Genomic DNA, 24,915 nt, shown 5'->3' on the forward strand with positions numbered 1-24,915 from the left:
GCTTGATGAGAACCAACAGAATAACATACCTTTTCTTTACTATAAATAGCAGAAAGCGGAGCATGTACGCGATCGCTGAACATTCTGTTTTTGTTGATACAAATGACTCCGTTCATCGTAAATAGATAAGATACTTGTTGCACTCCCGACGCGCCGACCTCTTATTGCACGGTTTACTGATACAGCGAAAAGCTTCATGAGATCAGCCTTTTAGAACTCTCGCTATATTAAAGCTTTTGAAAAAAGTGTTCGGTCACATAAACAAACGACATAACCAAGCGCGGGCTAACAGATGTATGGTTCCTCGTGCAAAACACAGCCGGTGCGGTCGCCGATAAAGTTGTATTCATTTCAACGGGGCTATCCGACAACCCAGCGGTATCGGTTACTTTGAGATCTAGCTGTAAATCCGTATTAGACCGAAAATGAAAACATTTGGCTTTCTTCGTTTGAGTGGACGCAACAACACGTACGGTTATGCGATTTTTTACGTTCGCCGCTCTGTTAAATATTAACGGAGGTCCGTTTTATCAAGGAAAGAAACTCTTACAATATGCTTTAGCATTTGGCCGCTTTAGCGTGAGATGTAACCATATACGTGTAATCAATATTATATATTTTCATGTTATTTTATATCTGTGTGGGTAACATGCAAATAAGATACGAACAAAGGAACACTAAATGCGAACATACTTCAAAATGACGGCAACGTTAGCCGGATTAGAGATTTCTGGTAGTCAACTAAGTAGCTGGAAAACGTTGATGATTCACCAACGGTAACTTCCATGCCATCCCCATACGAATAAAACGAAACGAATATACTTAGGAAGACAACTAATAACGCAACGTTGTGCACTACAGGGAAATCACAGGACTTAAAGTAACTGGATTTTTTTTTGAATGCGCGTTTATTTCGGGAGCCGGTATCCCATCCAGTAGCTCGATCAGACATTACCAACTTTGCTCACATCTGTTTTCAGAAAATTTCTATGTCATCTGATCACTGACAGCGCTCTGTGACAGGAACTTGTTGACGTTTAAGAAGAAGAACAGCCAATCGTGTCTTAGCTAACTTAGAAACTTTCTGTATTCAGAGAAAGTTTCTGAACAGTGGTCATTGGAGTAGCAGCAAGTGAGGCATTTCAAGATCTTTTAGCCTGCGTTCAGACGTCTCTCATATATTCCCTTTGTTGCACTCGGAAAAGTGCAACAAAGTTTGTTTGAATATAATATACAGAAGACATCGCTATGTACACCTGTGACAGCGACATTATTTACGTTTCATTTGTAACAACACAAAACAGAACAGTGGTCGCTGATATGCCTCGCTTTCGATTCTGCTATTACAAACGTATTTTATTCTGTTGGTTGTCATCAAGCTTTTCATCGTGCACGACGGAATAACAGGTCGGCGCGTTGGATATTTCGACTTGTCATCTGCTTTTTTGCTCTAGGGCTTTTTCGCTTTTAAATGTCATTTTAGGTTGGAACGTCTGGCACTGAAAGACCTTAATTAAAGACGGATATGTTTAGTTCGATAACGCGTAACTGAACTATAGCTACCTGAATCGCCGTATTGAATAGCTATAGGTAGCTAGCTCAGCAGCTCAACAGTGACTTGCGCACTCGTCGCTCGACGAAAATGTAAGGTGAGAAAAATTAGAACATATTTTTCCCATGAGTTGTACAAATTGTAACCGTCAAAGAGTCTGATAAAATGACCGAGTTTAAATTGAAAATTTCTCACATAATAGTTTTGGCCTTGGACTGATGTTATTTCTCCAGTCTGGTGTTGCTTTTTGTCCGGGCTAATCGCTGCCACGTTCTTTTTGTCAACTGGAAATTTAATTTATTCTTAGTTCCTTGAATGCGAAACTTCATCGATTTCTTCACTGCCACTTCCTAACCAGCGATCAGACATGTTCTATCCCAAGCGTATATTTTCTAATCCTCGATCTGTTGTTTGGTTGTTTAATAGTCCGCAACATCGAAAAAACTGCTGCCCTTATAAAATTGGCGCGAAAACAGGATGCGCTCTTCAGTTAATTTATTCCCCACGTAAATCGTATTTCGCATAATTATGCCATTCCGCACGCCATTCCACATACCATTCCGCAAACTCTTTCCGCCTTTTACCCTCACCGGGATTTACAGCTATAGATCTCAAAGTAACCGATACCGCTGGGTTGTCGGATAGCCCCGTTGAAATGAATACAACTTTATCGGCGACCGCACCGGCTGTGTTTTGCACGAGGAACCATACATCGGTTAGCCCGCGCTTGGTTATGTCGTTTGTTTATGTGACCGAACACCTTTTTCAAAAGCTTTAATATAGCGAGAGTTGTAAAAGGCTGATCTCATGAAGCTTTTCGCTGTATCAGTAAACCGTGCAATAAGAGGTCGGCGCGTCGGGAGTGCAACAAGTATCTTATCTATTTACGATGAACGGAGTCATTTGTATCAACAAAAACAGAATGTTCAGCGAACGCGTACATGCTCCGCTTTCTGCTATTTATAGTAAAGAAAAGGTATGTTATTCTGTTGGTTCTCATCAAGCTTTTCATCGTAACGATGGAATAACTGGTCGGCGCGTTGGATATTTCGAAGCATCGGGGCCGGGGGTGAAACATATCTATCACGGCGACTTTATTTACATTGCATTCGGAGCAACACAAACAGAACAATACGGGTCCCTTAAATGTCTGTTTCGCTTTCTGCTAGCTATTTAATGTGGTTTAAGACAAAAGTGCGTTATTTTGTTGGTTGGGTTATTCGAAAAAAATTCAACGTAATCGAAAGGAAAACGGCTTTGCAATGCATCCGTGACTATCGTTAAGCGACAATTGTTACCTCAGAACGGAAACTTTCGGCCGTTTTCTGTTGATGTACACAGAAACTTTCTGACAACACAGAAACTTTCTGTGCTCCGCTTTTAAAACATCCATATGTGAAACTATGTCAAAACACTCCACGATTACTCAGCGATCTCCGGTGATGGAAAGCGTATGCTGGCCGACCGGCGCGATGTTTGTAATTTCATTAAAAGACAAAATTATCGCTGCGAACGCGAAACGGTCTGCTTTCATATTTCATCGACCGATTCCTGAAGTTCATCGCCGTTAGTTTCGATCCGAAGCCGGTCGATTGACTGAATCAATTTTGTTGAAATGCGACTTGTCTTCTCAGGAGGAATAGACACAACAGTTGAAGCATGAAACACTTGACACCTTCTGTGAAGATTTATCACCCAGATATGAAGTCGCTAAGAAGGCCTTGATTTTAGTCTGATGATAAATTACTTTCAAATAGTTCAAACGTTTTTTAGTTGTTACTAGGATGGAACGCCACGTCGGTTACTGAACATAATTCTGGTAACTTCATGTAGAGGCAGCTTAACATTTTAAGATGAGTAATCTGCTGGTATTTTTAACTCTCACTCTCATTGCTCAGTGTTCACAGAAACTTTCTGTATATTGAGAAACTTTCGAAAGATTCAGATACTTTCTGATTGTCTCAGTATAATAAGCCGTCGTCACGGTTGAATGCTCTGTGGATTTTGATTGGTCAATTACCAGAAACTTTCTGAGTTCTGAGAAAGTATCTGCAATTTAAGATACTTTCCTAAAAACACGAAACTTTCTCATTCCAGATTGTTTTGATGCATTCCAGATTCTTTTGAAACAGTGTTACTGATGACTGTGCCCAACTGCGGCTAAAAAAATTCCTAGAGTTGATATTAAGCCATAAGTGCTATCACATATAAACAAGACGTTCACTGGATGAATTGTTCACTGAGATTGTAGATAAATGATCGGTTTTATCAGAGTGAATTGTTTCTCAAGACTTTATTGCTTCAAGCAGCCAAACCGTGAAACCATCAAAGCATGACACAAGATAATATAGCATGTCGAGCCATTGAAGCATGCGTCTTTTAAAATATGTATGACTTGTATGTAAAACCTGACACTATATGCTTGTATTTTGTTTAGGAGCTAACTTCTTTAGAGACTCTTCTTCAAGCTACCAAGTTGTTGGAGTTATTAGTTCAATTTTAAAAGGTCCGTAAGACTTAATAAGCAAGAGAACCCATACCAGACATTCCTGCTGAGGGTTGATGGCTGGCAAATTGACAATTTTCAATCATTAATGTCTTCCCTAAATTACTTTCAGTTTCTGATATGCAAGAACACTGCACTTCGTGGGGTATAAATGTAGCTAAAGATTTACTGAAAATAACGAACCTAGTAAATAGTAATTGTAGAAAATTCAATTCCATAGCTAGCACGGATAGATGTGTAGAGTAATGTGGCAGTAGGTGCACAACACACTGTGGAGTCAAACATTCATCTTACTTACAAATACCTACACAGTGATGACGTATGATAGAGACATGTTTGGACAAAACAAAAATTGTGAGTAGAGTCACTGGAATATGAAGCTTCAATCGAATATAAACCAGGTCATGAATGGCTGATTGTACAAATGACTGATCTAAGCTGTTGCCACAAAATTCGCGCCCAGAGCTGCACTATACAAAGCCATAAGTGGTATAACACATTAACGAGAGGTTTACCAGATGCATGGTTTAAAGAGATGGTAGATCAGTGAAGAAGATGATCGGACTTTCTAAATGTTTTCTCAAGACTAAATGCTTTACGAAGCAAAAACGTTAAACCAACAAAGCGTGACATACAAGAAGCAGCAAGTAAAATCCCTTAGGTATGCGTCATTTTTGTTCAACACTGTATGTAGAACCTGACATGTGCTTAGTATTTCCCACTCGGGCTAGTTTCCCAAGACTGTTATTGAAGATTGTAAGTTGTCGAACTAATTACTGCATTTCGAGGGCTAGTTGCCGAGGGCTAGTTGCCAAGTTTAGAATTTTTGAATAAGTTTAAACATTGTTTCAGTTTCTAGTGTGCAAGAATTAAGAACAATGCAATTCTTGACGTATTTTAACCTCCGCCTTAATTTAAAATAGCTACCCTGCAACCCACAAAATTTTACAAATAGAAATTTAGCTTAATACAGGGGCCGTAATCAGGGATTAATAATCATGATTATGGCTCCTGGATTAATATTAAGCAATTCCTAGTTTATACAATTATCAACATTAATTTGCTGTTGAAGAAACACCTGACTGCATCGCTGGAATGGGTTTTACTTCATGCTTAGTAAGCATCTCTTAGCTAAGATGCGGTGAGGGTAAAAGACGGAAAGAGTTTGCGGAATGGTATGTGGCATGGCGTGCGGAATGGCATAATTATGCGAGATACGATTTACGCGGGGAATAAATTAACTGAAGAGCGCATCCTGTTTTCGCGCCAATTTTATAAGAGCAGCAGTTTTTTCGATATTGCAGACAGAAAATATACGCCTGGGATAGAACATGTCTGATCGCTGGTTAGGAAGTGAGAGTGAAGAAATCGATGAAGTTTCGCATTCAAGGAACTAAGAATAAATTAAATTTCTAGTTGACAAAAAGAACGTGGCAGCGAGTAGCCTAGACAAAAAGCAACACCAGACTGGAGAAATAACATCAGTCCAAGGCCAAAACTATTATGTGAGAAATTTTAAATTTAAACTCGGTCATTTTATCAGGCTCTTTGACGGTTACAATTTGTACAATTCATGGGAAAAATATGTTCTACTTTTTCTCACCTTACTGTTACATTTTCGTCGAGCGACGAGTACGCAAGTCACTGTTGAGCTGCTGAGCTAGCTACCTAGCTATTCAATACGGCGATTCAGGTAGCTATAGTTCAGTTACGCGTTAACGAACTAAACATATCCGTCTTTAATTAAGGTCTTTCTGTGCCAGACGTCCCAACCTAAAATGAGATTTAAAAGCGAAAAAGCCCTAGAGCAAAAAAGCAGATGACAAGTATGGTGTCTAATTATCAAAACTGGTTGTGTGAAAGGTTAAGTTGCGAAACTATTCTTACCACAAATGCATTTTGGTCAAATTGTTGTTCATTTTCCCGCTCATGATAAATGAATCATCGAGCATACAGGGTATGAGAATTGTTCTTTTACCGAGGGTTTAGAAAAAAAGAAAAAAATGTTTATTATTTGCCCTCGGTAAAGGATCAATCTTTGTCCTGAGAAGACTTTACGCTGCCACGTTATTTTTGTCAACCGAAGTCGCGTAGAGTAAAGTGAACATGAAATTTAATTTACTACGGATTTACTCATAGTTCCTTGAATGCGAAAACTAAACAGTATTCATCGCTTTCTTTACCCTCACTTCTTCCAAATCAACAATCAGACGATCAAATCCTCGAATTGTTGTTAATATTTAGCCAGAGTCCGCAGCATCAAAAAAGCTGCTGCTCTTATAAAATTGGCGCGAAAACATGACGCGCTCTTCAGTTAATTTATTTCCCACGTAAATCGTATTTTCGCATAATTATGCCATGCCACATGCCATTCCGCAAACTCATTCCTCCTTTTACCCTCACCGGCTAAGATGTTGTTTCAGTCAATAAATAACAATTTACTAAATGATTCTATTGTGAAAACACACCTTTTAGCTCTGGCGTAAGCTTCTTATTAGAAGAAAAGATCCTACAAACAAAAACGAGATAAACAAAGTTACTATTAGCCTAATTTGGTCACATTAATATGCGACATGTTGTTGCGTAGTTTGGCAGCCATTCAGAGCAACTATTAACTATTGTTGACTTGACACAGTTGAATTTTGTCCTACGAGACGAAAGATGACTATGTAAGGTAAATTCATTAGGAATGAAACCTTAAGACAATTAAAAGAACAAGCTTGGACTTCCACAGCAATGTTGACCCAAATGTGCGCGAGAATAAGGAAACAAATGTAATTATTACGATTTTTAAACGATGTGCATCAAGTAGCTACCGGCCACCATCAACTAAAGGTCTTTACTCATTTAATTAGAAACGATTAAGTGATTTTTCCATCGTTGAGTTTGCTTTAGGTACGCCAATTGAGTGTTCATGGTCAGTTATTTTCGTATTCAAATCAGACTTGTGACGAAATCAGTGCGCCACTACACTCACCCTTCTTAAAAACCGGCGTAACTTAACTACGCTAACAGCATTAACTTTCCACTTAGCATGCCTTACCTCTGATCTCGTTCAAAACTCTTTTAGGAAAGAAACAGTAGTAAAAATTGCGAGATACCAAGGACACTAGTTTCTGGGAAGCGGACGCAAAATGTCACGGTTTTTGAGTTCATGAACAATTGCGGAATTGTCACAGCGCATCCACCAATCAGGTCTATCGCCCGAAATGCATGTAATTAAATAACTGAATTATTCTGCAAACGCGCGTTGGATATGAGCTGATAGACAGCCAATGAGGTGCGTAGCGACGACAAGCTTGAGTGGAATACTTGTTTTATTTAAAAAAAAAAATCAAGAAATATTGCTAGATCTTGCTGATTTTGCTTTGCACGAACCACCACAAAATAGTGTAATGGTCGCTGTTTCTCAGGCATGGTATAATGGCTCATATACCATGGCCACTAAGCCAATCAAATTCCTTAAATTGCATTATGCAATGATCCAGTTTTTGATTAAGAAGTTTTATTCGATGACAAATGAAATTTAAATTGCTTATAATCTCTACCATAAATAATAGTAAGAGTTCGTAGCCTGTATCAAAACCAACGACTGCGTAAATTTGAAAACATGCAAGCTACTTTCGTTCATTTTCACAATTGTCGTTAGTGTTAAAGATGTCGGCCTTCGTGGTGTTTTTTAAGAACCTTAAAAGCATGCATTACGAGAGACGGAACTCTGAGTACAATAAATAAACCAGGCCGTTCACAGTCAGTACACAAAGTCGTGTACGGAAAATATAAGGACGTGCTCGTAGTCATTGTCAGGCAAACCATCAAATACGGAGCCCATCAAATTTTCCCGGAGAAAAATGATACGAAGTTACGAAGTTACGAAGTTCCCGTTAAGGCTGGTTTCCATATGATCGCAGATCGCAATAAGGTCTGCGATCGTCTGCAATCCTGCGATCGTAATCGCAGACGATCGCAGAAGATAGAACCATGTTCTATCTAAAGGCTGGTTTCCATATGATCGCGGATCGCAGATCGCAGATCGCAATAAGGTCTGCGATCGTCTGCGATCATATGGAAACTACTTCTGCGATCGTCTGCGATCACGATCGCAGGATCGCAGACCTTATTGCGATCTGCGATCATATGGAAACCAGCCTTTAGTTTCAACTGGAGACTACAAAAAAAATTCACGATCTTAAATTGGTCACGATTACTCCGGACCAAAAATTAGCGATCGGCTGTGCTCTAAATCACTTAAAAGGAAAATTCGCTTGTGTGCAAATTTGGAGGGAAGAAAATAACATGTTTGCGAGTCTTAAGCAGGAACAATTTGAACCGTCTTAAGATGACTTTTAAAACCTTGTACCCGTCCGGATTATAACGCCTAACAAAAGCTCATACAGTCATTCCCCCGTTAATCTAACTTCCCCGTAATTGTTCATAAATGTGACCATCGGTTTTTGGCCAGACGTTGGTCATACTGAAGAGCGATAGTGAATTGCGCCCCCCCCCCCCCTTCCTTAAATGAAGTGGTTCTTATCTTACCCTTATCCTTAACGGTTGGTGTTGTTAAAGTCCTTGGGCGGCAAGAGCCTCACTGTTGGCGACAGAGACAGCTTCGGGGACAAGCCTCTCCAGACTTTCCGTGTCCACGATGTTCGTTCTTTTGTTCTCCCGACCAATTAATGTTAGGCGTTCTAAGCTGTGCAGGTCGCTACAAATAGAATGATGGGCAAAAAATAGAGACGTGTGTAGAAGAGTAACCCTGAGATCGTCATAAACCTCATTAGGAGTACCTGATGGAGCCGCTCGACTAAAAACTCGCTCTGCGGGCTGGAAAAGAGCTGGCTGGGAACTGAATTCATCAGACGGTTAACTGGCTAGAACGTTTCTAAATCTCTAGCTGGCTGAGAAATTTTATTAAAACACTGGTCCTAGCTGGGTAAAAAAATGTCTCGTTTGTTTTTTGTACCTGCCAGGCTCGTAAAAAATCGCATTTTACTTTTTTTCGCTCTAACAGCGTCTTTCCTCATTAGGATTGGGATAAATGTGACGGAAAATTTTTTAGCCTGGTGCCGGTGAATATCTGAGAATGATGTATTATTCAGTGAATGACATTGTTATTTACTGAATAATACATCGCATTTATTCCACTGCTCACATGCCACTCATTGGCATTCCAATCCTAGCAGTATGCAGGATGTTTGTCCCGTGAACCTAGTTGAATGGCCTTAGCTCCCACGAGTCTCCTGTAGCTCAGTGGTAGTGCTAGTAATCGGAAGGTCTTGAGTTCGACTCCTGATAGGAGCACTCGGATCTCCGGCTTTTTGCGAGTATGCCTGTGTCATCACTGAATAATACATCATTCTCACTCATTAGGATTATTTACTATTATAATAAAAAAAAACATGCCATACACGCAATAGACTCCGAGGTTGTTTCAAGTATTTTAATATTTCGCACAATTTCCCCCTTTTTGTTAAAATAATAATAATAATAATAATAATAATAATAATAATAATTATAATAATAATAATAATAATAGTAATAATAATAATAATAATAATAATAATAATAATAATAATAATAATAATAATAATAATAATTTCAGTGTACAATATATACCATATTTACTCGAAAACGCGCCGTCCCCGAATAAGCGCCACAATAATCCAGTTGTATAGGACTTATCACGGTTTTCGACGCCATTTTGACGAGTAGGCAAACACCTCTGAAATAACAGTGTTTGTATGGGAATCCGATGTCAAATAATTTTCTAAAAACATCGCTTCTGAAAAATTCATGAATTGGAAACTTTTAGTACTATGCAAAGGATTTAAAGAAAAAAAATTGGAGGGATGTAGCAGTGCCAGAAAGCGTCCAGTCGTGTTTTGTCAAAATGGCGTCGGAAACCGTGATAAGGCCTATTGCACCAATATTTGTATGTAATTTACAGCATTTGGTTCTAAACTTCACGTATCTTGAATTCTCACGAAGAGAATTATCTCTTGATTCTCACCGTATTTCCTCGATTAATAATAATAAATTAGATTGATATAGCGCTACTAGTATAAAAATATTCCAAAGCGCTTCACACACTTTTTGTTACAGAAGTAAAAATATGTATAAAAAAGTTGACCCATCAAACAAAGACTGACCCAATAAAATTGACCCATCAAATCCCAATATGAATGTGTACATTCTCCTTATTACTCTCCATGTGGTAGTCGTTGGGAGAATTTGTCGTTAAATCAAGACAGTTATCTGTGGTGATAAGTGAGACTGGAGATTGACGGGCGCGCGAGGATCACACGCAAGAATCCACGCTTCTGGTGATTCTCGCGAGTTGTTTTAGCCTGCGTGCAAACGTCTCGTATTTCTTTTGTTGCACTCAGCAAAGGAAATAAAGTCGAACTTCTTTATTACGGACACCAAGGATACAGGAATAAGTGTCCGCATTATAGAGGTGTCCGTTTTAGACAAGTAGGCTTTATATGGATTTCGGTCTCTCAGGGACCAAATGAACTGTCCGTAATAGAGAGGTGACCGTATTAAAGAGGTCTCTGTAAGGAGAGGTTCCACTAGATGCCTGTAAGCAGGTTATAGTTGTGAATGGTGGCAGATCACAATCATCTACCACGCTACAATCAAGGACAAAAGGATTGGGACAAATTCGCATGTACGATGTTTCCCTCCGCACGCGACAGAAACACGGTACGCGCAAACGATAAGTGTCCATTCCCCGACCCTCACCCCCTTACAATGTCGAGCCCGTGTAACAAAAATGACTTGTGGATTTCAACATTCCCTCGGGGGGACGGGTGTAGTTAGTGAGATGGGCTTTAAGCGGAAAACATAGCTTCATTGGTCAGTCAGACTAAATTAGCAGTTAATAGGAGTACTTTGTAACATCTGTCCCAACACATTTTGTCCTGATTGTAGTCTTGGTTTGAATTCTGCTTGGTGTGAATGGTGCGAGGGTTTTTCAACAAACTAATGCTCGGTAATAAATATGTGTTCAAGCTCCTTCAGAGATTTGCCTTTGGTTTCTGGTACATAAACAAAGAAAAACACCCAACCGCAAAATGCAATTCCTCCGTAAAGCCAGAACGCTCCCTAACGGGTGATCCACTCGGTCAACGAAAGGAACGTCATGGAAATTATCAGATTAAAAGTCCAGTTTGTAGCAGTGGCAAACGCATTTCCTGTACTACGAGCCCACAGGGGGTATATCTCTGAATTGATGGTCCAAGGCATTGGGCCCATACCGGGAGCGAACGCTGCAATGTAAAGTATTAGAGCCACAATAGCTAGCCAGGCATGTTTATAAGGGCAGGCAGCATACGACCAAGTGGTATGATCCTCTGACACACTGCACCTACCATACGCCGGATGGTAACTCGACCCATTGAATGAAACACATGATCCATTGACGGGATTGCTCGTTGCGTCCTTCACAGAACAAAATCCACACTTTGCTTTGAGGCAGTCTAAACAGTGCCCACTACTTGGACAATTGTCACTGACATTCAAAGGTGTTACTTCCTGTAAGGATATCGAGGCATCGTGTTGCTTTGCCATGAAGAAAGCACCTCCTAGAAGGAACAGGCTAAATGTAACCCCAGCAAGGCTCCCAAGTAGAAGCTTTCGCCGGCCCATTTTCTCTACAAGACAGACACCTACGATGGTGAATGCAAAGTTACCAAATGCCACTACCGCGGCCAACCAAATGGCGAGCTGGTCGCCTTGGATACCAGACATTTGAATGATCGTTGCACTGTAGTACCTAGGAATAAGGAACATTACGAAAATGTACATGAAAACTTTGAGCAAAATGGATGAAGAAACTATTTCATTTTGAAAGGAAATAGTTACTAAGCAGCCATCATTATGGCAATGCCACTTCCACAGTATTTTTCGACGTACAGCTTTCGCTTGGTTAACACAGCACCCTAGCTAACCTCAGGTATGACATCAAGAAATGTAATGAAAGGTAGACAAAACAAAGTGCATCATCTTTCTATGATTAGGTCTCTAGCTGTCTCTCTATTCTCAGGACTAATAATTTATTTCACTTAGATAAGCCACTGCAACCATTGTACAAGTGGCACTGGTATGACTATGACTATGGCATAGAATTGAGTAACGACTAAGAAAAAATTTCAATGAAAACCAGGTAAAATTAAACAGCCAATTCCAAGGATTTCATATTCAACAAACAATAAAATTTAAAAAATAAAAAAGATCCTTTACAAATTTGCGCATTCAATTCATACGCCACCGAGTAAAGCATAATGATTCTACTGAATGTGAGGTAAAATAGCACTATGAAATTCCGAAAATACAAATGTAAATGCCACCGAAAATTACCCCCTCGCACCCACACCGGTTAGTCAAAGGAGGGATATGATGGATGCTTTCAAATCTGATGCAGATTTTGTGTACTTTTGTACTGATTTTATTAAATAAAAGAAAGACCCTTGCAGTTATTTACACAACTTAAACAGTTGGAAAAAAAAAGCCTGAAAAAATTTTAGGCTTGAACGGAATTCTTCTTTTATTAAATCTTTCACCTGCAAATGAAATATATGTTTCATATATCATATTCATTTATTCATCCTTCACAAGTAAATTATTATGAACTCAAAATATCACCAGCTCCCAGTTGGCTTCAAAGCTTAGTTGGTAGAGTGCTGCACCAGCATCTTAGAGGTCATGAATTCAAATCCCATTCAAGCCTGATTTTTCTCAGGCTTTCTTTTGCAACTGTTTTTAATAGTTGCATATTAAGTAACTGTGAGGGTCTTTCTTCTATTTAATCTTTCACCCACAGTTGAAATAATTGTTTCATATATTCATTTCACATACTGATTTACTTACATAACAGTATTAATTCCTAAAAGTTGTTGTATTGCTTGTAACACACAGCCGACCAAAACACCTCTCCTTGTCACTGTAGATGCCAAAATTCTGTATGCTCTGCTTTGAGTAAATGATGAAGAGTCTAAAAATGGATGGAAAAATTAGACAAAATTCAAAGTAAAGGAAAATTCTCACTTTTGTATTAGCTGTTTAGAACTGTTATTACTCTCACATGATGATTATTTTGAATCAAATGCAAGGCATTAAATTTTATTTTACATAGTGCTGTATTTCTTGTATAAAGGCCTGGGACAGTTATTATTTTAAAATACCGGTATGTGTCCAATTCACATAAATTTACGGCAAAATTCACACAATTATCTCAACAAGTCTGCAAAGACAACATAAATTTGCATGAATTTCTGCAATATTATCTAGAATTTTGCATGATAATTAATTTTTTACACAATTCACAGAGGAAAAAAACCTTGCTGAATTTGCAGTTCTCAGTTTAAATAATCATTATGCAGGAACCCTAGGGAAGGAGAAGATGGAGCAATAAATAAAGTGTGTGCACGACGGCCATGTTGGAGTACTGAGACAATACAATGATTTTCCTTTGGGAAATATATTCAATTATTATGCAAATATCTTCTATTGTTTAAGTCCTCCAACATGGACACTGTGCACACACTCTATATCACTGTCACAAATCTGAACAAAATTATACACAAGAGGCACAGATACATACATACATACATACATACATACATACATACATACATACATACATACATACATACATACATACATACATACATACATACATACATACATACATACATACATACATACATACATACATACATACATACATAAATACATACATACATACATACAAACAAACAAACAAACAAACAAACATACATACATACATACATACATACATACATACATAAATTTAAGATAGAAAATGTAACACTGTTACTCGAGTTTCACGCACTAAGCGTGAAACTCGAGTAACTGTGTTACATTTTCTATCTTAAATTTATATTTCGCTCTGCATGTTTTTGCATCGAGCACTCCTGCGACTGAGTGAAGCAATCATTATATTGTTTCTTTGTTTACATACATACATACATACATACATACATACATACATACATACATACATACATACATACATACATACATACATACATACATACATACATACATACTTTATTGTAACTCCCTAAAAGGATGTTTCAGTTACAAGACTACATAACTATCAACTAAAACAACCAATTAAATTAGAGGTCGACTAGCAATAGAGTTATTTCAGTAGAGTTAGGACTTAGAGTTAGAGTTAACGACTGCCAAAATCCTGAATTCAAGATTTTGGACGTCCAAAATCCTGAATTCAAGATTTTGTACTGCCAAAATGCTGAATTCAAGATTTTGGACGGCCAAAATGCTGAATTCGAGATTTTGGAAGCCAAAATGCTGAATTCAAGATTTTGTACTGCCAAAATCCTGAATTCAAGATTTTGGATTGCCAAAATGTTGAATTCAAGTTTTTGGACGGCCAAAATGCTGAATTCAAGATTTTGGCCGTCCACAATCTTGAATTCGAGATTTTGGCCGTACAAAATCTTGAATTCAGGATTTTGGTCGTCAAAAATCTTGAATTCAGGATATTGGCTGTCCAAAATCTTGAATTCAGGATTTGGCAGTCCAAAATCTTGAATTCAGGATTTTGTACGTCCAAAATCTTGAATTCAGGGTTTTGGCAGTACCAAAATCTTGAATTCAGGATTTTGTACGTCCAAAATCTTGAATTCAGGATTTTGGCAGTCTAAAATCTTGAATTCAGGATTTTGGCAGTCCAAAATCTTGAATTTAGGATTTTGCAACTCTAACTCCACGCTGTAACTCTATGAAGATAACTCTAACAGTAGCTGTCCCCATTAAATTACCAAATAACTGAAGTAATAAATATGCAACAACAAAAAAAATCTGTAAGATACAATGGATTGGATTTACTATTTACAAATTCATAGATTGATCAGAAAAAAGTAGGTCAACAATTCTTTTCCTAAAAACTTTGACAGAGTCTGAAGATTAAACATTGTCTCTTAGACTGTTCCAGAGCGTAGCACCACGGTAGGTGAAGGACCACTGACCGGTGATTAGACGGCACCTTGGAATGTTCAGTTGATCGCGTTGTCTAGTATTTATGGTGTGAATTTGTGAACGCGGAGTAAATTTCTTGATCAAGTAGTCAGGGACGAGTTTATTAACGCATTTGAACATCATTACGGCATCGTTCAAGTAAATTCTGTCATTAACAGGCAGCCAGTTTAGCGATTTGATACCTTGTAAGATGTGAGCGAACTTTTTGAGGCCAAGTACAATACGGGCGGCGAAGTTTTGCACTAACTGAAGTTTCGTGACATTATGTTTGCAAGTATTTGACTAGACAGTTGAGCAATAATATAACTTACTGAAAACAAAAGAGCTCATAAGGAGAAGCATTGTTTTCTTATCTAGCGAGTGTTTTATTCTATCAATTTGTACCAGTTTATGTAGGCAAGTAGAGACTGCCATAGAGGCTGCCAAGATGTCATATTGATTAACAAAACATAGTCACCATGTTCTAACCTGTGTCTTAAGCAACTCCACCAAACATTGCAAGTGCTTTGACTCTTTTGATGTCTTCATGGCCATATATAGATGGCGCGATACTGTTAACAAGGTAAAAAAATGTAAAACAGAATGTAAAGATTTGTGGCCTTCAAAGAACCAACCAACACCAAAATAGCTCAGACACTATTTTCTAAATTGTTATTCATTCTTTTCTAGTTTACAGTGTATATTTATACAAAAGAGCCTTCCTCCCTCCCCCTGTACTATAATGCTTACCACACGCTCCCCCACCCTTAAAAAAATGGCCACTAACCTCGTCAAAGATCTGAAGAACTTCTGATAGAACTTCAGGAAGAAAATATGCTAACACCTGCTGCTCATTTGCCAGGATGTTATAATCTGAACAATGAGGCTTTGTTTGTTTGCTATGGAGTAAAAAAAAAAAAGGTTGATAAATTGGTAAATTTATGCTAAATAGTTGACTAACTCATTCCCATGGAAACATAGCTCAAGGTTTAGGTCTACAGATAAAATCCTGGCCCCAGTTGTTCAAAGAGCGGATAACTTTATGCAGTGGATAAGTTGCTATCCAGCGAATAAAATGTACTCCAACAGAAGCTTTTGGAAAGTTTTTCACACAATCCCATACTTAGATTAGACAGACGCTTCTGCTTTATACACAAATTATTGGGCTATAAGGAAATTCTTGTACAAATTTTATCTACAGCATAGCGACTGTGGATAAAATTACCCGCTCTTTGAACAACTGGGGCCTGAAGGTCAACCATTCCAACTCAGACTGGGGCTACCAAACAGTGCTTGTTGCCTTGGCCCTGTTTACTATCCCTTTGAGCCTTAATAGTGACCAGAATTCAATTTCTCCTTACAATATCACTTGTCAATCAACTTGTAGGTCATGAGAATGATTGAACTGATCACTGAAGACAAGACATCTTGGTGTTTAAACAAATTCTCTTTACTAGTACTGTAGGAAAAATATTAAAAAATGGTAAGGAGAATATGCATGTTGACATCAGGCAGGGGCAGCCAACGACAGTTTTATCTTGAATTCTTCGAAACGCTATTTCAGGCTGTCTGGAGTGCCTATAAAGCCCTGTTGATTCATTTCAGGCTGCGCTCTAATATTTTCAACTGTTCAGTCATTCTAGGGGAACTTGAGTCTTATTGAATAATTACTAGCGCATTTGTGTCCATTTTTCGAAAACCTTAGGTCCTATTTCGTTTCTGAAATTCCTAGCTGACCTTTCTTTGGTACCCGAAACCACAGTTTTGTCAATCCAAAAACACCATAGGCCTTAAATTTCCCATAACACGAACATACGAGGTAAAAATTCCCTTTAGAAAATTGAAGGGGATTAATAGCCTTCCGAACAGATAATTTACCGAAAGGATCCCTTGAGTGCCCCTGATCAGGTCTTAAAAGATTATGCTGTGAAACGAGGGCTCTGCCTATTCCATTTGAAGATGAAATCGTGAAGTGACCATTCAGATGAAAGACAAAAGTTAATAAGCAGTACTTAAATCCTGTGGTTTTAGTTATTATAATTGTGCGGCTGTAACTGATATGTCGGTGAAAGAAATCCTAAAGTGAAACCATTCAAATGAAGTGTGGCCACTCAAATGAATAATTATTAGTACTGCTAACATTTTCGCAATGCTTGCCTTTAAATCACCTATGATACGTTACTTTTGTTCAAGAGCAACCTCTACAGATTGGAAAACAATTTCAAAACGTGACACAAACCTTCACACATTTCCTGTATCTTCTCCCTATAAACACTGTGTCCTTGATCATCCACAAATGAACACAGAAACTGTTTAAATCCGTTCTTGATCTCCAGTCGAGGAGCTTGCATGGAGACCCACTCACGCGCGGAATTTCCTTTCATATCCTCAAGGTTTTCTATACTTTCGATGAGCTACAAAAACAAGAATTGAATTAATCAAGAGACGAAGCAAAGTACAAATTATGTAACAGTCAGACCACATGCAGTTAATGTTTAACTCTCTGTATAGTGTAGCATCAGGCAATTTCATTAGACAGTGTTGCTACTCTTCTGTGAATGTGTACCCTGTGAGTAGAGAAAAGAAGATCAAAGGGATCTCTGCTTGCAGGGTATTAGGTGGGATGCAATTCCATGGATCACAGGGTTACCCCCTGTAGTAGGTTGCTGGCACCCATTTATACAACTGGGTGAAGAAAGACAATATGGAGCAAAGTTTCTTGTCTAAGTTAAGGAAACAACATGAACATGCAAAAACCAACCTATCTTGAACCATTCATATTTCAGTGGAAATGACTTCATATTAAAAGTTTGTTCCACTAACTTTTATACTACTACAACTCCAAACATTTCAATTTTTTCTTCTCGGACTATTGTTTAATCAATTCCTATTTTTTTTTTTCAGATACTAAATGAGAATTAAAAATTTAAGTGTATTAAGTCGTTATCTAAGTTCTAGTGAGTCTCCTGTACATACCTCATCTTCATCCTGTATGTCTCCATCTGCGGCTCTTTGTGCAAGCCGACGACAATGTCTCGGCTGCTCCTCATCCTCCTCATCTGTTTCATCTTAAAAAAAAAAACATATAAATTTACAGCAGGTGTCAATTCCTAGATTTAACTCTGTATCACACTGTTGCCATGCCAGCAAAGCCACAATAGGATGACGACCATCATCGAACATTACCGCAATCTCCATAGACACACAACGCAAGTGCTTCCCCAGTCTGCACTCAGACCATGCAGTTTCATTTGACCCGTCATTATTGCCCACTTGAATAATTTCAATCTGTATTTGATTTCCCTAGCAAAACTTGGTCTTTTTTGTAATTTCTTTGTGTGGCAAAATAATAATAATGAAAAAACACTATCCAAGCATCAATTGCAAATTTTATTATTGCGAACCTGTATAAAGAATAAATTGAATTGAATAATTGACCAAATCAAGTGTTTTTCTGTGGATTTGATGACACCATGTAGTATCACATCACATCACATTACAGCATAATAATTATTGTCTAGAAAAAAAATCCTTTTTGAACTGCAAAAAAAAATTCTCATACCATAAAGCAATCCCCTATGAAGCCGCCCCCTTGTTGCAGCCTCTTCTCTGTCTCTCTTCCTCATCAGCCGCTCAGCTTCCCGTCGAGCCTCTGGGTCCATTTCATCAAATTCCTCGTCATCTAACACTGCTGCATCATATACATCAAGTGCGGCAATTGGGCGATAATCCCTTTCAAGTGTCAAAAGTAATATTGTGATTTAGCCAAGTTTTTTCCCAACCCTTTCAGAACGAGACAGGCTTCCAGCCAGAAATTTAAAACTGGACATCCAAGGAGCATGTTTCCAAAAAGTCAGGACACCTGGATGTACCCTTCTGACTAAAATGTTAAATCCAGACTAAATGCCCCCTTCTTAGTATCGATACATACATTAGGTGATCGATATTTTAGAAGGATTTGACTAAGTATAAATACACATCATTCTTAAATGTACAATAAATGAAAGTTTTTGCCTAGAGAGAAATGTGTTATGAAAAATCAAAAACAAAAAATAGCAATTTTTTCTGTAGAAAAAAAAAAAATAGAGAAATGCTTCAAGTTGGGGTTATATCAGCTGCAGGTATATAGTACTGCCTGGAACTATTGGATCATTTGCCGCGACTTTGCCTCGGTCTTATCACGGTTTTGATCTACGGTTTCACCTCGGCAAAAACCTGTCTAACCGCAACGAAAACCCTGGTTTAGCCTAGGTTTTTTCTGGTTGACTTAACCCGTGGTGAAGGGCAGGACTCGGTTAGGTTTGAATAGGCTATTGTTCGCTTTGTTTCAGGTTCTTCGAGGACAATAAACAAACTGTCGGTTTAGATGTGATAAATTTCACAGAAGCTCTCTCGCTCAGAAGGGAAATAATCAAAGCGCTCTGTGAGCGAACTCGTTCATTGAGCGGGTAAATGTAATGATATTTCAGATTATGCCAAAAATTATTTGCTTAACGCGCAAAACAATTCATTACACTTCAATTGCACTATTCCTTTCGATATGCGAAGAAACGCAAAGGTCAGTGAAAGGTCAAATGCTAGTTGACAAAAGAAGAGAGCGCTTCCAGGACTTTTCGAAGGAATTACAATCGGACTAGTTGCGTCTCATTCACCGCGGCTTTCGGTTGCTTTCGTCTTTGCCGCGGTTGCGGTTTTTGTCCCACCGTGGTGAATTCGCGGCAATCACGTTCAGCAAAGACGAGGTTTTGTGTGCAAATGGTCCAATAGTTTCAAGCAGTACTGTGTTTACCCCAAACTATACCACAAGGAGGTTGCCAGTCATCATATGGAAAATAATTAAAATTTTCACTGACTACAAACCATTTCCATGACAAATGCCTTGGTAATAAAGCCAGCAATGAAAGTAAAGAAATTAATACCTTTGTAAATACTTTTCGGAATGACACTACCTTTGCTAAACAAGGAAACTTTTTGAAAACCTAAGTTGCTAGCCAAAAATACAATTCTCTAACTTCTCACTGAATTAATGGAAGAAATCAGACTTTCCCTCACTTGTTACAAAATTTTCCCCGACCTCAGAAACAAATGTTTTTCCCGAAGCTTAACAATGCTGTATAGCTTAAGGTGGTACTGGAGGCTAATTTGCACATTTTCATCACATATCTACATGCATAAAATCTGTTGAAAAAATCACTTAAACTTCCTCAAATTTTCACATTTAACATGTTATTGCATGTAGTTTTAGTAAAAAATATTCTTTTTCCAAAAGAATGAAAGGAATTCCTGAAATTTGACCTGTTACTGGGCGTGGTCGAAACCTTGCCATTTGGCATATCTCTATAAAACTCAAAGAAAATGCCCTGCATTTCAAAAAGCATCGGCCAATTGATGTGTAATGTTAAGACCTAGCATCGTGTCAGAGTGCGTCAAAGAAAACTCAAACGGACAAAAATTATGTCTACAAATGTAATTATTCAATCTCATAAAAAATGTGACGCCACTACAAGTCTTGTATTTGAAGAAATTTGACACACTCCGACGAAAATGTTCGTTCAAGTACGTATTTGATGACTGCCAAGTTTCAAGCCGTTCTGATAAGCCTTCGAAAGTAATTTTAAATGAACATGCTCCCACCTTTCAATCAACATGCATTTTTTTCTCAAAAATTGCGCTGGAATCGTCAAAAAATCAGCTTGAAAGCTTCCGTCGGCTTGGATTCAATGGCAGCCATGTTTTTTTACGCCTGTAATAACAGTTTACAGCGGTAAATCATCAAAAACGGTCCTTTTTAGACCCTTTCTTTCCTTTTACGGGGTGCTATTTTTCCCGCGAAACCAATCAGGAGAGGCGATTATAAACAATGACGCCTCTGCATAGCAACGGCACCCGCAACAGAACCCCAACAGTGTGACGGCGTTGAATCAAACAGACAAACACGCGTGATCGAAGAAGCTAGTTCTGGAGGAGTTATACGTCTAAAAAATAGGAAAAGAAGTGATGCCGCCGAGAAAGCGGTTACACACGATAAAGGAGAAGTCCAAAAAGGGTTATGAAGCTTGTGGTTCAGGATCACAGTCGAGGATAGGGCTAGATTTTGATAAGTTGGGGGAAGCTAGCTGGAGAATCATGCATTTCTCTCCTGTTTTCGAGCAGTCTCTGTCTTCTCCTAATTTTTGGAGTGCGCATCTAGTGCACGATGGATCTAGCGAGCGGTGAAGCCGCATAATTTTACTGTCACTTTTCGTGCGTGATATGAGGGGGAAAAGTACGACTGCTTGCAATCTAAATCGCCGTTCATTGGATTACGCGACGCGACCCGTACCCGTTCAGCGTTCCAGCAAACCTGAAAGAAAAATATTGGAATAGCGTGTGCTGCTAGGTAGTTGGCTAAGTGGTGAAAATAAGAAATAGCGTTTATGCGTAAAATTATCGCGTCAAGAAGCGAATTGCGATATCACTACAAACAATATTAATCACGTAATAGACTGCTAAGATGTTCAAATAACTGGTTTTTAGGAAATTCTCGGCCTCAATAGTGTTTATGTTTTCATTTCCTTTATTGTCACCACTAAGTTGATCGCAACAGATGATGTCTTTAGCGAAGACAATAATTTTATTTCAGCCATCTAGAGATCCAGAGCGGTCTCATCTTTCACGTAAAAGAGAGCATATTGACAGATCTCTCAACATCGTGCTCTTTGGGGAATTGTAAACGAACACAACACAAAGATTTTCACAGTAGGCAGTCCATGTTTTTTCCGCGAAAGACCCCGTAGAAACCAAACTTCTCTCGCTTATTACTCGGGAACGCTTCAGTCTTGATCTCTGAAATTTGGTATACAGGTCCCATTTTAAGTAATCTCTCATATGTCTAAAAAAAGTCATGATTCGAAAGATCCGATTTAGCCTCCAGTACCACCTTAATCTACAGCTCATCGTCTCTAACACAACATTCTTTTATTTTCCAATACAACCTGTCCCTTGTACTTGAGGATTATTGGTTGGGAGGTAAGCAGATGTATCCATATAATGCATCTCAGTCAACAAATGCACGAGAGCCCTATCATTATAGCCAATATGAAGGGGGTGGGGAGAGGTTAATCCTTTAATAACCCTTAAAACTCCTAACAGAGATCAGCATCAAATCATCAAATAGCCTGCGTAGCAGTCGTTTCCGTTTCCTTCAAGCCAAGCGGGGTAAGCGCGCGAGGGCATTGGGATAAAAAGGAGCAAAAAAAGTAGGAGCGGGGGGAGGGGCGGGGAAGGAAAGGAAACGCCTGCTGCTGAGCCCAGACATTTTACCGAACGCCCCCAAATGGCTTCGCTCCCTTGGGGCCTACACTGTCACGTCAAATGTCACATGGGAACCAATCAGCGAAAACAGAATCGCGGCGGGCAACTTGTTTACTTCAAGTTGCAGTATTTTAGCAGATTTTCTCGAGCTTTACGTCGCTCGCACAAAGCGTAGATAAAATTACTTAACACAAATTTTACTAATGTTTTAGATTATCAACTCATTTGCTGGAATTACAGACAGAATGAGTCTGTCCCACATGGCTAAATACTTCCTCGCGTTTCCAGGATAAAATTAATTGTATTTCGCGTAGCGTGAAATACAAAGTCGTTCGTAATATTGAAAACTTCCTTTTCAGACCGTGGCTAGAACTAAAATTTTCCTGCAAAATATTTACCTGAGGCCTCCTCAATCTCTTTATGATGACAGAGTTGGAATAAACATTTTTTTGTTCGCATGCGAAACAAGCTTTCTGATTGTCGTGTCTTTGATACCGCCGACAGCCAGAACAAATTTTCTTAAATTTATAAAAATTCCGGAAGGATTTCGAAAAACGAATGATACCATGTTTGTTGAGACAATAATACCTACCAACAAACCAAAGCGCAATGAAAACTATATCGAACTATATTTTGAGCGTGACCGGGATTGGGGAATTCTTGATTTTGCTTGATGTTATAAATGGACATAAGCTCTTAAAGCAGTCCTTTGCAAATGTGTCTCCCTGCGAAAGTAGTTCGGTCGTTTCCAAAGCAAAGCCAACTCGAAATCGAAAGGACACTCGAGAGTTCCATCTTTAATTAGCGGTTAACCGGTTGTCGTTTTAGTCTATGAGTTTGATTGACTGACGATTGACCAATGGTAATACAGCATTGCCTCCCGTTCGCTGACGAACGGTGTTCGGTAAAATGTCTGGGCTCAGCGGCAGGCGTTTCCTTTCCTTCCCCGCCCCTCCCCCCCGCTCCTACTTTTTTGCTCCTTTTTGCCCAATGCCCTCGCGCGCTTGCCCCGCTTGGCTTGAAGGAAACGGAAACGACTGCTACGCAGGCTAATCATCAAATTTTGCCTTGTAATGTCAGTACTTATTCAACTACTGAGGTCATGGGAGTTAATAATACGATCACCTAAGGTGAATTTTCTTGATATTTCAAAAACGACGTCTCCCCAGTACTTTTATAAAAAAAAGTATGGAGACAAGATAGGAGAATTTGTTCTTCGATAACTTACTGCTCCATCCTGTCACCAAACAACTCCTCTCCTTCTTCTTCCTCAACAGCATTTTCGTTTCCAAGAACTGCATCAGTTTCATCCTCAAAAGGTGGAAGATCTCTTCCTGGACTGGAAGTCAGTCCATCTGTCCGCTGAGGACTGCTAGGCACGCCAAGACTACTCGAAGATTCCTAAACCAGGGAAATTATATGGCTCAAAATAAAATATATTAAATGACAATTTCACGTACTGGAGTTTAAACTTGGACAGGTAAAGCAGATTTTAAGACCTGATTATTACTACTTGTGTTCTTGGAAGGGTCATTCGTTTTAATTGTAATTTCACCTTACGATCGATTCTGAAAGTTGTACAACTTAGCAAGAAATTGACAAGTTCGATTCACGGTACGTGTACATTGCACACAGCGCAGACTGCTTAACAGCGCGATAAAATCACCGTGAAGGTAGATTCTGATCTCTCACATTTCTTAAACAGCGGCAATTTATAGAACACTAAGCTAATCTCGGTTAAATAGACCAGCACATGAAATTTAGCTTCGAATAACCTTAGATTACGCACTCGATCGATCGATCGAATTAATATTTTTCTGAAAGACAAGGTGTGCATTTTGGACCTCAAAATCGATCAACAGGCAAAAATATTGAAATTCTACACAGAAAACACTGACGATGTGATCATTCACTTATTGATATGCAGGTAATGCTTTTAGTTCATAAATATCGGAGCAAATTCTACGAGAATACACCGCACAACTTACCGCCATGCTTTCTTCGTCGGCTGATCTGTTCACGTGACACAATTTTCCCGCGTTTTTCCTATGATTGTGAAAACGAGGCTCCATCGATCAGCTGACTTATTTAGCACCTTCAGAACAAACAGTACCCAGGGGTACTCGCAGGGGTTCGTTTCTTAACTCTCGAAGCTTAGAGTTTTTGGGTTCGCGCTCGAGCGCAAACGACACTTGCTTTTTTAAATAATCCGTTTGTATGGACTGCGGAGTTACGGATGTTCCCGAAAACTGCTTTAATATGTTAAATTGAAATAATACATTTATTTAGCCAAGCCTAAAAGCGGAGCTCCACAATTCCTTTTTAAAGGCATTTTTGTGTCTTACTGAGTCTGCTTATCGTATCAACGTAATAACCTTACAAATTCCTCATTCTTTCTGTAGTTATATATACTTTTAGTGCATATGCAGCAAACTGCTTACCACCAATAACAATTACAACGTTTATAACATGGATTAGTTAAAGTTGTAACGGAAGACACCGAGAGCAAAATTACTCACTTCCTGTTTCGTAACTGAAAGCGGCGAAAATAATT

At 38.8% G+C, this 24,915-nt stretch overlaps 3 protein-coding genes and 1 pseudogene across 5 annotated transcripts in view; all 4 read right to left on the reverse strand.

Annotated features, from left to right (window-relative positions):
- The window catches only part of LOC146450209 (DNA replication licensing factor mcm2-like), an 80,625-nt gene extending 56,177 nt beyond the window's left edge, over positions 1–24,448 (reverse strand). The window contains exons 1-9 of the mRNA XM_085100631.1: positions 24,350–24,448; positions 23,590–23,762; positions 18,631–18,800; positions 18,045–18,136; positions 17,308–17,482; positions 15,856–15,967; positions 15,558–15,640; positions 12,929–13,056; positions 10,908–11,838 (exon numbers count right to left, since the gene is read on the reverse strand). Coding sequence (XP_084956757.1) covers positions 15,906–15,967; positions 17,308–17,482; positions 18,045–18,136; positions 18,631–18,800; positions 23,590–23,762; positions 24,350–24,433 — 756 coding nt within the window. The 5' untranslated portion in view covers positions 24,434–24,448 and the 3' untranslated portion in view covers positions 10,908–11,838; positions 12,929–13,056; positions 15,558–15,640; positions 15,856–15,905. The remainder of the gene's footprint in view (positions 1–10,907; positions 11,839–12,928; positions 13,057–15,557; positions 15,641–15,855; positions 15,968–17,307; positions 17,483–18,044; positions 18,137–18,630; positions 18,801–23,589; positions 23,763–24,349) is intronic.
- Positions 1–24,915, reverse strand: part of LOC146450202 (uncharacterized) — a 187,519-nt gene that overhangs the window by 141,543 nt on the left and 21,061 nt on the right. Inside the window, exon 1 of one of the 3 annotated variants that reach the window (XM_085100621.1) lies at positions 7,102–7,209. The exons of the other annotated variants lie outside the window; for them this stretch is intronic. The gene's annotated coding sequence lies outside the window, so the exon portion shown is untranslated. Of the gene's footprint in view, positions 1–7,101; positions 7,210–24,915 lie in introns of those variants that run through there. 3 annotated transcript variants of the gene reach the window in all.
- Positions 1–24,915, reverse strand: part of LOC146450212 (uncharacterized) — an 83,134-nt gene that overhangs the window by 37,165 nt on the left and 21,054 nt on the right. The gene's annotated exons all lie outside the window — the stretch shown is intronic.
- On the reverse strand, positions 11,169–11,855 carry LOC146450214 (proton myo-inositol cotransporter pseudogene; annotated as a pseudogene).

Source organism: Pavona decussata, unplaced genomic scaffold (assembly GCF_977016875.1).
Source record: "Pavona decussata unplaced genomic scaffold, jaPavDecu1.1 SCAFFOLD_481, whole genome shotgun sequence".
Lineage (NCBI taxonomy): Eukaryota > Metazoa > Cnidaria > Anthozoa > Scleractinia > Agariciidae > Pavona > Pavona decussata.